This window comes from Rhincodon typus, chromosome 1 (assembly GCF_021869965.1).
Source record: "Rhincodon typus isolate 14 chromosome 1, sRhiTyp1.1, whole genome shotgun sequence".
Taxonomy (NCBI): Eukaryota; Metazoa; Chordata; class Chondrichthyes; order Orectolobiformes; family Rhincodontidae; genus Rhincodon; species Rhincodon typus.
The window spans coordinates 165,604,407-165,617,273 of record NC_063332.1 but is presented as its reverse complement, the minus strand read 5'-3'; the positions used below and the strand labels follow the sequence as shown (position 1 = coordinate 165,617,273).

Here is a 12,867-nt window from a genome sequence, read left to right as displayed (position 1 = left end):
TTGTCCTAAAAAGCACTTTCCATCATTGTTATTTCATTATTTCAGGTTATTTTTAGATTTCTTTTTAAAATTCACTCATGGGACATGATTCATGGGCCAATATTTATTGCTCATCCCTAGTTGCCCTTGAGAAGGTGTAATGAACTGCCTTGTTGAACCGCTGCAGTTCATGAGCTATAGGTTGACCCACTATGCTTTTCAGGAGGGAGTTCTGGGATTTTGATCCAGTGACACTAAAGGGGTATTGATGTATTTCCAAGTCAGGATGGTGAGTGGTTCTGAGGAGAACTTGCACACGGTGGCGTTCCCTTGTATTTGCTCCCTTTGTCCCTTTTAGGTGGAAGTGGTCATGGATTCAGAAAATGCTATTGACAGAGACTTGGTGAATTTCTACTTCTATTATATAACGATATTATTGGTATTAGTTTCACTATGGCACACAAACTATCTCAATTACGTTCACCCATAATCTGTCAATGGAACGCTGCAAACATCCTCTAAGAGAAGTGCAAGAGTGGTCTTCAATAACCCTGAAGGCAGAAGTCTTAATTATCTTTGATGAATTCCCTCTCATCACCATTCAGTAGAATCACCAAGCTTGCAAGCTTCCCATAATAACAATTGTGAGATTTCACCAATATCCTTCCACTCAGAAGCATATGATCATTATATTGATCTGAGTTGCCATAGATTTCTCACTAATCCAATGATATAAAACAAATGATTATCAATCCAGATCCTTCTAGAACAACGGATGATGCACTAAAATAAGTCTTCCACGTGTGACACCAACACTTCCATCCAAGTTGGTGGAAGGAATATTATTTCCCAATAGTTTCTGCAATAACACTTCCTAAATGACTTTGTGTCTCAGGCTAATTGATAGAGCAGTATAGTGATTAACAAGCATTGTCCGGACTTGGGCTGGTTTGAAGGGAGTTTTACTTTGCAGTTGACCATTCCACAACTGAGCTGTAAATACTTGATACTGACACCAGGCAGTAAATTTGGTGAATGCCCCATTATTCATTGCTGACATTCTTCATCTTGATGAGCACCAATTTGTTCACTCGCAAAAAAACTATACTTTTCATGCAAATAATAAACAAGAACAAACAACTCTCAGAAGAATAGTGATAATTGTATAAGTGATGATGTCTTGTTACCATTATGCTACATTTTAATTAATTGCTTTGGTCACTTGAATGGCATTCTCAGTAAGGTGTTGAATATAAAATTTTAACAGGTGGAAATTGACAAATTGCAATGAGTGAAATCAATTCAGAATGCACAATTCAGTAGATTTATGACTGTTTGACTCAGTGCAAGGAGCATGTATCCATTCTATCGGTCTGGGATGAACACAACTGTTAGTCTAGGAGACAGCTGGAGAATGGTACAAGCTGGGTATCTCTTTTTCAGAAGCTGGTACATCATGATAGGTTAAATGGCCTCCTTCTGTGTTGTAAAATGCTATGATTTTAAGTAAAAGTGTATAAGTAATTACTCCTCAGTTCCACCCAAGCTGCATGTAGTTAACCAGTTACAAAAGGAAAAGCACCTTAAAGCTGCTTGGGTTTTCAGTTCAGGTGGTACATTATTGTTCATCTGATTGCTGAGTTGATAATGGTCAGTGCTGTGGATGGTTGTTTTCTCCACGGACTGCTAATTGATCAACATGTCTGATAGCTGCCAGGAAATGATATCTATCTAAAGCAATGGTCCCTAAGTTGCTAAGATTTGATCAATATGTCCTTGTTACCCATTTAGCAAGTATTGCGATATATTCAATCATAGTTCACAAAGGAGGAAAGTAGGAAGTCTTTTGGCCATGGTATAAACTGCCATACAATGAGTTACATTTAGCAGCTGGACTGGCTCAGTGGTAGTTTTCCCTTCTCAGAACAAGAAGCGATGGGGTTCAAACCCACATCCAGGACTTGCTGGTTATGAAAGAACCCAGCTACTGGTGCATTCAAAGCTGTGTGTGTCTATGCTGGTCTCCAGCGCTGACTAAATGGGGCCAATTAACAGCAGGAGAGACATATGGCTGTAAAACCACCTACCAAATCCAAAACATAAAGGCAAAACTTGGTGATGAAGTCGAACAACATACTGAGTAAATGGCATTTGGAGTTTGCAGGAATGGTATCCAGATAAATTGCCCAAAGCATTAACCAATATAAGAGGTGACTTAATAAAAACTGAAAGAACTGCAGATGCTGTAAATCAGGAACAAAAACAGAAGCTGTTGGAAAAGCTCAGCAGGTCTGGCAGCATCTGTGAAGTTCTGAGGAAGGGTCACCGGACCTGAAACATTAACTCTGATTTTTCTTCACAGATATTGCCAGACCTGTTAAGCTTTTCCAGCAACTTCTGTTTTTATTTCAGAGGGGGCTAACTGAGATTCCTAAATGTGTTTGATTCAATATCAGATTAGTAAATAAGAGCGAACAATTATTGGGTGTGTGATTTCACTTAATCTCTGAAACGCGTGTAAAGCTTCTCAATGTTGTAAGTAAAAATGCAGGCACATGAAATAACTTTGATGGTGGAACATCCAAAAAGCAGGTCAAGGGAAAGGCCCAGATCATGTATCACAGGAAAACAGGGCTTCTTTCAAAATGGTATTTGCCTGGCTCTCCAAATCCTTATGGAATACTGGTGTGAAATGTGTAACAGCTTTAATAAGATCTGCATAGGACTTTCTATTTAATTGAAGGCATTTGGAGATACTCCAGAGAGCTAGAATCTCTCCTTGTATCAATTAAGACATGCCAAGGAAAGTAAGGCTTGCATTCATTGGGCAACCACCGAAATGTGGACATCTAAATTGAGACAACCAACAGCTTCAGTCAATGAGTCAAGGGAAAGTGAGTTATCCTTTGGTGGGAATCTAGGGAAGTTTTCAGGTGATCCATTCAATTCACACCATCCGACCTCCTCAAACCTCCAGCAGTAAGTCTTGGAAATGACCCCACTGTCTATTTAAAGAGGGATATCCCAATTTTTTTTTATTTGCATCCACATGTGGGTACCCTGGAAAAGTCATCTGATGGCGTGATGAGTTGCTTTCATTCAGGAAAGAATCCGAACCAGTGAGTGGGCAGAAGAGTTTATCAAAACTCTCTAATTTTCCTGTTTTCTTCTATCAATGCCAAACTATCTAATAACAACAATAATAAACTAAACTAAAGATTGGGGTCTGGAGGCTGAAATACTTTCTAGTGCAGGAACTGGTGATGTCATCTCACATGGCGTCAGTATAATCACAGATGTTAACTTTTTTTATAGTTGGGAAACCGGCTATTTTGGGGGAAATTAATCTATGGCCAAGTCTATGTTTATGCTTCCCCAGTGCAGGAAGCGGGGTCTTGTTAATGCCCACGTCGACTAACGCTAAAAATCAACTTTTTGAAAAAAAATGCACTGTTTTCAAGGTACCATTTCCATTAACACTTCCAATAAATGCCAAAGCAAACACAAACTTAATCCCGGCTTGCCATGTGAAAGAAAGGCGAATTTTTCATTTGCTGTTCTCTGCTTAAACTGGTCAAAAAATCTCTGGGACAGGTATGGTCTCCCAGAGAATGGGCAATCAGACCATTACACAGAGCCGCTATGTTAATCACAAGGGCTTGAACCCAGCCATAATTACAATGTCCCCAACATGTTGTGCAGCAGCCTGTTCTGAAGGAGGGTCACTGGACCCGAAACGTTAACTCTGATTTCTCTCCACTGATGCTGCCAGACCTGTTGAGTTTTACTAGCAACTTCTGTTTTTATTATCTGAAAGGGATTTGAGTTTCAGTGCTGGGTTTACATTTACAAGGCTGGGTTGGGGGGTGGGGGGAGAAGCAAAATTTTTATCCGACCCCTTCTGAATGATGCCCTGGATTCACGTGGCTGGAGGGACAGGGAAAACAGAAGTTTGTATCTTAATAAAAACTGGAAGAACTGCGGATGCTGTAAATCAAAAACATAAACAGGAATTGCTGGAAAAGCTCAGCAGTTCTGGCAGCATCCGTGAAGAGAAATCAGAGTTAATGTTTCGGGTCGAGTGACCCTTCCTCAGAAGTTTATTTTTCCCCAACCTTTACCCGTTTTATATAATGTCTCTTTCTGTCTTTGTAATGTGAGGCTGAACTCCAGCCCTGAAGGTACATTAAGGTGAGTCCGTGTTGAAATCAAAGAGGGCGAATACTGATTAGTCACTGTACATCTTTCAATTTGTAAAGAAACAATTTTTTTTAATAAAAAAAACACACACACAGGGTAAGTTGAGATATGAACGCCCTCTTCCCAATCCCTGTAAGGTTTATTTAAAAAAGTGTCAAAGAGAGGGAGGGGCAAGTGGTTATGTGGGCGGATGAATCTCCGCTTAAACTGCAAGACTTGGGAGTAAAAAAAGTTCATTTAGTGCGTCCGGCTCCACAAGAAAGTTGAAGACAGCAGGACATTCCGAGAAGAGCACAGGACAACGCGCCCATCGAACCCAGCTCCAGTTCCAGCTACCTGCCTGAACTTTTCTTGTTTGAAGGGATATCCTCAGCCCGGTAGAACCTCTTTAATTTCCAAATACAATACACTCAAAACTACAAGGAAAATCCCGAAGAGAAATGCCCGGAAAGAATAAGAGAGGCAAAGAAAAGGGCAGAGGGAGAAAGGGCCGAAAAGAAGAGAAAGCTGGAGAAGAAACTGTTACAGGTAAAACAAAATAAAAGGAACCAAACTTTTCTTTTTCTTTCCCGCCCCCACCCCCCCCCCCCACAACTGAATTCGGGGCTGTCATTCAAAAAGTTTCACCCCCCACCCCCGACTTCCAAGAGGTTATTCTAACTTACTCTTGAGTGGCATCTCTATTTTTTCCCCCCCAAAAAAACTAATTTTGTTCGGGCACAGAGTTATTTAACCAAGGGCATTTCTTCAGATTTTGGTTAAGTTAACTTTCTGTGAGATATTCCACTTGTTAGTGCTGTAGGGACGAGTTGACCAGGGGCGCGTGTAGGATTCGAACCCCTGGCAGCGCTGTTACCTGCCAGCCCTAGGCTGTGTCCTAAGCGGAGCCGGCGCTCAGCGCTTGTACCGTACCTGGAAAGCCTACGGGCCCCTGCGCCCAGTCAAGCCGCCTTTAGGCGTGGCGAGGGCTCCCTCTGCTGGACCATGACCCCCTCACCCACACCTCCTGAACCTGCCATCTCTGTGCGTGTGTGTGTGTCTCTCCCTCTGCCCAAGCTGCGCTCCTACAGAAAGAAGCTTGAGGATCGCTGCCACCCGTCTTGACCATTCGCCTCTGTCCCAGTCGGGCGATAGCTGTACCAGGCTTGAATACCACCACAGTGCCGTTCGCGTGGAAGTAACGTGGAACCTGAGCAATAGTCGATTGCCCACTTCGATTTGGCAACTTTATTTTTCCACATTGATCTGCTTTGTAAACGGAAGCAAGGAAACTTTTTGTTTCAAAATAACTTTTTAAAAACTCTTTCTTGGGGCTGAGTAACAAGGAAATGGGTCTTCCGACAGAATCTGAGAGGTTTTGGCATTTGCTGAATGGGCAAGTTGAGGAAAAGGCAGGCAAAAGAAATGAGCTGAGTGGAGATCCCTTTGATGTAACCGGTTCAATAAATCCACGGGCTCGCGTTCTGTGGCGTAAAATTCTATGATCGAGATTAAAGGAGAGGAAAGAAAATTTGCCGATCACGGGTTAGTAGTTAATCTGTAAATTGGCATGGTCTGGACGGCTGGTCAGGCAGGTTCAGTGGTAACTTTCAAGATTAAATTAGGTTTATGCTTAACGATGGAGAGAGTAAAGGCTATCGGAACAGGATAGGGGAATGGGACTAATTCAATAGGAATTTGAAAGAGCCAGCACAGCAGAATGGACCAATTATTTTTAATTAGTTATGAATAAATGGAAAAAATCAGGAAAATTATGTGTGGCCAATCAGTAGATAGTGGTTCCTCTGTCTTTATCTTTGAGTCACAGTGCTCTCAACGTATGAAGCTGAAAAGTTGAGAGAATACTTTCACTGCATTGGCATGGTGGAGAGGAGAGCATGAGTGAAATTAGCACAGAGATTGATGAACTGCTGAAAGCTTTCTGATCCATGTTAAACAGCTTTGTTATAACGTTGTATTGAAAGCTGCATTAGTTTGTAGAGGATAAGCTCATCTCTAGTTCTTTATCAGTGAACTCTGAGTTGCCATCTAAAATGATCCTAGATACTGCCTGCTTTACAGACTGTGATGACAGCCTGGACCATATTGTTTTATGTTCTAGTTTTGTTGCTGCAATTTATCATCAACAACGATTGTCATTTTAAGGAAATGCTGCATTGTTGGTTGGCCCTGTTAAAGAAGAGGAATTGTATCTGTAAAGTCTTTCATGATCTCATGATGTTCCAAGCCCCATTTAAAGCCCCACTTTAATGTGTTAATCGTGTATGGTGATTATCTCAGTTTTCACAATGGCACCCGCCACTGGCACTTAGCAAGAGTCTGAAAAATGACATTGTGATTCTAATCAGATAATCTCTCTCACTGATGTTGGTTGAGTAATAAATATTGGCCAACGTTACCAGGAAGAATTCCCTGGCTGCTCTTGTAAATCTTTCCATGACCCTTTCTACCTCTAACCTGAGAGGGTGCAATCTGGATTTAACTTTACCAAAGGGTGAGGCAGATAATACACACATAAGAAAGTTCTGAAGTGGGTTATGGCCATACCACGTTTGGTGACTAGCGTACGAATGAATACCTTTCTAGGAGTAATTAGTTAATACAGTGTTAGTACCCTCAATTAGTGACATTTACATGTAACTACTTAACCCACTTGTCTTGCAGGTTGGTGTCTATTATTTTTAAACAAATAATATCTGCATAATCTTGTACCCATAGCAATGTAGTATGCACATGTCAATTATGCATATTTATGTGTAACTGAAATGAAGATTTTTTTATAATTTTGTTTTTGTGACATCAGAAATGTGGACATAATCCTTAGTACCCATGCTTACAGTTAAAACTAATTCCACAATGTGTGGCTTTTTATCTATTGGAATTAATCTATTGTTAACATAACTATATGTCAATAGTTAAAGTAGTTAATCAGACAGTTGAAAACTATCTTTCTGCTATGCGTAAATGTCATAACCTAGTTGTTAAGTGGGCTGTCTTTGGCATTTAAAAATTATTGTACAATTAAATGACATTCTAGTTGTCGTACAGTAGTACAGGACTTGCGTATTGCTCACATCTTGTTGAAATCTTTCATCTTGCACTCATCAGGACAATTTGCAAGAAACTCCAAAATAAAGGGAAAGTATTGTTTATACTATATGAGAGGAAAGTGCAAACTGGCTGGCATTGCCATGGAAATTGTACCAGTTCATGATGTCTGAAAACTTTTACAAAGCTTTGACTTTTTAGTTACTATAGGTTAGATTGCTGCATCAAGTCAGTAGTCTCTTTAGCCCTTACAAAAAAAGCCTGAACAAAAAGGAAACACAAGTTTGTTGAATGCAAATGAATGACAGGGAGACAATTTTGAAATATTTCAAATTTCTTAATAAGAAAATTAACTCATCTTTCTAAAGCAAGATACAATATTAGCAAATAATGGCATTCATTTCATTTATTGTTTAATTTTAGTGGGTTTGATTTTTCTAACAATTGTCAATACTTCGGTCCTTCATTTTTCCAAATTGCACATGTAAATTTCTGGTTATGAAATTGGGATTGCTGAGGCATCCGTAAGATCTACCACCGAAAACATACAAAACATCAAAAACTAAACATGCGCCAAATATAAGTACTGAACTTTGAAATGGAGTCTCTTTGTTTCAAAGGGTAGGAACACCTCCACACAATCCATGTATTAGAATAAATGTCATACAAATTTGTCTACAATTTATTTAGCGGCCTGCCGAACAGACGTTATCTTAATTTCAATAGCATCTATAAACAAACAATGAAAGAGAAATTTTAAGAGCACTGCTTCCTAAGTAACCTATTACTCCAAAAAAGTTTTTGTTTAACAAGTTGGTGAGAATGTTTTCTTGTTTTACCAATTCTTTTGTTGCCACAAATCATCTTTGGTTATAGTGTCTGCCTTTCAGTGCGTTTAAGGGTGGAGGTGCATTTGTGCTACACTTGACAGCAATCTGTAGTTTCAATATTTAAGCTCCCTTTACCTAATCTGTGTCTCTTCATCTTGAAAGCATTGATTCATTTTTTTAAAAGTGATAGCTCTTCTTCTTGTCAGAAATAATATAATCTACGACTAATGTATTGTCTAACCTGCGATCCTTATAATCTGGCCCATGCAACTCAACCCTACTTGTGCTCGTATTTCTCATTCATTGGTTTGTTTTGATTGGGTTTTGTGCAGATTTGAAACATTGGTTGGTATTGATTTATTGGTGAATCAGTAATAAAAGAAGAGCGTCAAAATGTGCTCAGGTCAATCAATTTATGCTGAATGCAAATTTAAACTTCATTCACGCTCCTTTTCAGTTCTGTGCGACACACTTATTCATCTCAGGAAAGTGGATCTGGGAATTTAGGACCATAAGATATGGGAGCAGAATTAGCCATTTGGCCCAATGAGTCTGCCCCACCATTCAATCATGGCTGATATATTTCTCAACCCCGTTCTCCTTCCTTCTTCCCATAATCATTGATCCCTTCACAAATCAAGAACCTATCTATCTCTTGTCTAAAAGACAGTCAATGACTTGGCTTCTACAGCCTTCTGCAGCAATGAGTTCTGCAGATTCACCCTCCCACCCCCCACCCCCGTGGCCAAAGAAATTCCTCCTCATCTTAGTTCTGAAGGGTTATCCCTTCACTCTGAGGCTGTGCCCTCGACTCCTTGAACAAGAATTACATTGGCTTGATTCTGCCTTGTAAATGTTTTCTACGCGACATTCCATAATTTAAACTCCACCAGCCTCCTCCCACTCTGCTGCAGAGGTGACATATCCTTCTATTTACCTATTCTTCAAGGATGTTCAGTCATTCCATTAAGTCGAAGTGGGGGTCAGAACCCCAAGTGGGCTCATGAGCTAAAATTTGAGGTTGCAAGCTCTGAGGCAGAAATGGTCACTATAGAGCTCTGACCAAGTTATAACAGCTGTACCGCTGACTTCCCGCTCAAACAGCTTGGAACACTTCCAAGCCTCAAATCAGGCTCACAGCGGGAACTAATTTTGGAAGCTCTGCCTTAAATGTATCAATGCTCTCTGCCTCACGATGACAGGGAGTGCCACATTCTCACCACTGTCTGTGTAAAGAAATTCCTCCTAACCTCTTTGTCCTAATGTGAAGCAGAATATTGGCAAAGTCTAAACATTGGAAATGATCATTTATACCGCATGATACAGGACATCATAATCCACTTCACAGCTAACTAAGTCAATTTGAAATGTAGTCCCTGGTGTATTGTGGAAAGCATGTCAGCCAATTTGCGTACAGTAAGGTCCCACAACAGCAATGTGATAATGATCTGAAAAATGCCGTATGGGAGTATTTGAGGCGACCCAGCAATTTAGTGCAAGCAGTTTTTGTATTAGAGGAGAGCAGATGTATAATTCTACCGTTATCCACTCTATAAACAACTGAGTTCGTAGATTTACCTGATTTTGCTTGTGGACATGAAAGTGAACTAGTGGGAGCAGGTCATTTCAGAGTTAACACAGCCACAAATGCCAGCATCCTCTGAGAAGTCTAAACCAATGATGTTTTACAGGCCAGGGAAAAATTTTTTGCATCATGAAATAACCATTTTGTTATTAATGGCATTTGAGCCCCTGCAGTAACTTAATTGGAATCACAAGCTGTATTTTCAATGTAAATACACTTCTAACCTCAACAGGTGTCACCCAGTTGTTAATGTTATATGATTTAACCTTTGCAATCTAGAATAGCTGAGGCAAATCCTTTCTGGATTTTGGAATTTTCTGAATTATAAAGTAGGGTTAGGATGTCTTAAGACCGATTGTATCTGAATTGGAAAACATGTAGATACAAATATACACCTGGAATTAAAAGTGATAAAACATTATAAAACATATCCAAATATGATACATTCTGTGTTTCCACTGCCGAAGTACCATTCTAAGATGACATCAAGGACATTATTATGAGTCAAAGAATTTCCAAACAGCTGGTGTTTCCAGATGAGAGAGGTTATTGTGGTTAAGAAAAGATAACATTGCAACACTTTTCATTTCATTGTCATATCATAGGTTTGGATGAAAGCAGCATTAGTTGGAAGTTGGAAAATCTCCTCTGGATCTGTATTAAAAATCCCTGAAGTAGATTTAAAATGATCCTTGAACACTGTTTGGGATTTGTTGTAACAGTGGCGTTGACAATCACAATGATAATGAATGAATAATTTACCGGTTCCATCTGGATTAAGTGGTTGTGTATATCCCATTAACACAAAGCGCTATCACATTTTTCTGCCACAGCATAATAGTTGAGGAGTTTGTTTAAAATGGATCTCGACTGGTAGCAGCAGAACCTTGCTTGTCCCCAAGTATATAGAGTCTGCAGAGCTGCTCATAGACGTGTTGAAATATTAATATCGAACTTCATCTGTGCAAATCATTAGATGCTTTGGGGGTTTGTGGTGCACACTATTTCATTGCAGTATTTTACCTTTTTTGCATTTGTAATTCATAAGTTCACAAGATTGTCATTGTGTGCCATGACTATTCTTTATAGTAGAACCCAATTCTTTGTAGGATCCAATAGTTCCTTAAAGAATTCGGGGACTTTTTTTCTCTACTATTCATTCTGTGAAATTCTTGCATGTGTTGATTTACTCTATGTGAAGAATTCAGTCCTGATACCAGTCCTCAATTTGCTCTTTGCCCATTTGAGCCTGTGTTCACTTTTCCTACCCATGTAGCTTGCTTTAATGCAATACTCTGGATTTATTTTTCCATTCCCATTTCTAAATTGTTGCCCTCACCTCTTAGCTTGCTGCTCAGCCTGAAAAACCCCACAACTCACCCATTTGCCCTGGTCTCTTCCCACTGAGGATCTGTCAGGTGGCTCTTTTCTGCATTGCTTCCAGCTCTTGGGTGCTGATAATCAGATCTGAGTGCAGGACCGAGGCTCAATCTGACCACATAGTTTGACCATGACTTTCTCCTCTGCCTTGTAATCTATCATTTTGATTAGAATGGGCCAAATCTAATTGGCTTTGTTGACTACCGCTGTATTGTGGCTGGATTAATTGAAACTTTGAACCTGCTAAGACTTCATCCTCAATTGTTTCACTACCACTTGTGGCTCGCCATGCCCAACACTCATGCAGAAATGTAAAATATCCTCAATAACTACTTATTTATTAACCAGATAATACTCATTAATGTGCTCTTCTGTGCACTCCCAAGTATTCGCCAGCATTTTTACAGGATTAGAACCTTATGTCAGCCATTGCCTTATTATACAGGTTGTGAGCACTAAACTTCTGCTGTCTGTAATAAATTAACCTCCTGGTCACAGAAATATTAAACTGAACTTATGACTGTAATTGACTGCTGGTTTGATAATGCCTCAATGTTAATAGTCTCACCCTTGTTTTCAAATTTTCTTTTCCTATTTTCATTCTCCAATAGCCTTACCACCCCCTATCATCTCTGTATCCTTCCAGTGTGGACCTTTCATATGCCTGACTTCATTGCTCCATCTTTGGAGGATATGCCTAGAGCTATATAAACCCTAATCTCTGGAGTCTCCTCTTCTAACCTCTCCATCACTCTATTCCCTTAAGGTGGTCCCCTAAAATCTGTCTCTTCCGCAAAGATTCTGCTTACCTACACGTCTAATAACTCTTTGTGAAGTGCTGTGGGTGGTTTAGTATTTGGAATGGTCCTATATAAATGCAGGTGCAACTGGCATGCAAATACTTGCTCTTGGGGAGGTCAGTATATGTTGTTGACCTCCCTTTACATGGTGTTGATTCGTTAAGATTAACCACCATTCCATCAAACTGCTTTAAAAGTAAGCAGAGGTTGTGTTGATTTTTTTGCTGCTCATTCATTTCATAACCTGCAATCTGATGTGAAAACGACACCATCATTGTCAATCTCTGCTGTAGTAGAGCCAGGTAACTTCCAATAATCACTCTTTAAAGTGACAATTGGAATGTCAACATATTGATCAGCATGATGCTGCAAGGTGCAAAAGGACACAATCATTTTGCAACGGCACGTTTCTTTACCAAGTCAACAAAATCTGTATGGGCTGACATTCCTCCTCCGCACAACCTCCGTGATTTGGATTTTTCTTTGCAGGAATTGCCTCTGTCTGGGACTTTTCAACAGTGTTAAAGGCACTAAATCAATGCAAGTTGTTATCTGAGTTTGGGAAATTCCATCGCTGTTCCAGAGTGCACAGAATATCAAATCTACTGTAGGCTTAGGAGTGGAGGTGGGTAGCTCCTGTCAAACTCCCCAGCCATTATGCTAACCTTCATCCCGACTCTGGGCCATTTTTAAGAGTACATCTAAAGTCACATGTAGGCCAGAGCAGGTACGGATGACAGATTTCCTTCCCTGAATGACATAGGCAAGGCAGATGGATTTTATGGTTATCAGTAAACCTTTAATTCTAGATATATTTTGTGGATTCAAACACCACCATGTGGGATTCGAACTCAGGTCTGCAGAACATTAGCTGAGTTTCTGAATTAATAGTGTAGCGGTAATGCCACGAGGCTATTGCCTGTGGTGTTCTGACTATGAAAACAAAAACCGAATTTAGTTGAATGAGAGATAGTAGGAACAGCAGATGCTGGAGAATCTGAGATCACAAGGTGCAGAGCTGGATGAACGCAGCAGGCCCAGCAGC

General features: G+C 40.0%; 1 protein-coding gene across 3 annotated transcripts in view; it reads left to right on the top strand.

Annotated features, from left to right (window-relative positions):
- Positions 1-4,433: 4,433 nt before the first annotated feature.
- The window catches only part of nrg1 (neuregulin 1), a 176,301-nt gene continuing 167,867 nt past the window's right edge, over positions 4,434-12,867 (top strand). For all 3 annotated transcript variants that reach the window (XM_048600629.1, XM_048600614.1, XM_048600623.1), the window contains exon 1: positions 4,434-4,707. In XM_048600629.1, coding sequence (XP_048456586.1) covers positions 4,620-4,707 — 88 coding nt within the window. In that variant the 5' untranslated portion in view covers positions 4,434-4,619. The remainder of the gene's footprint in view (positions 4,708-12,867) is intronic.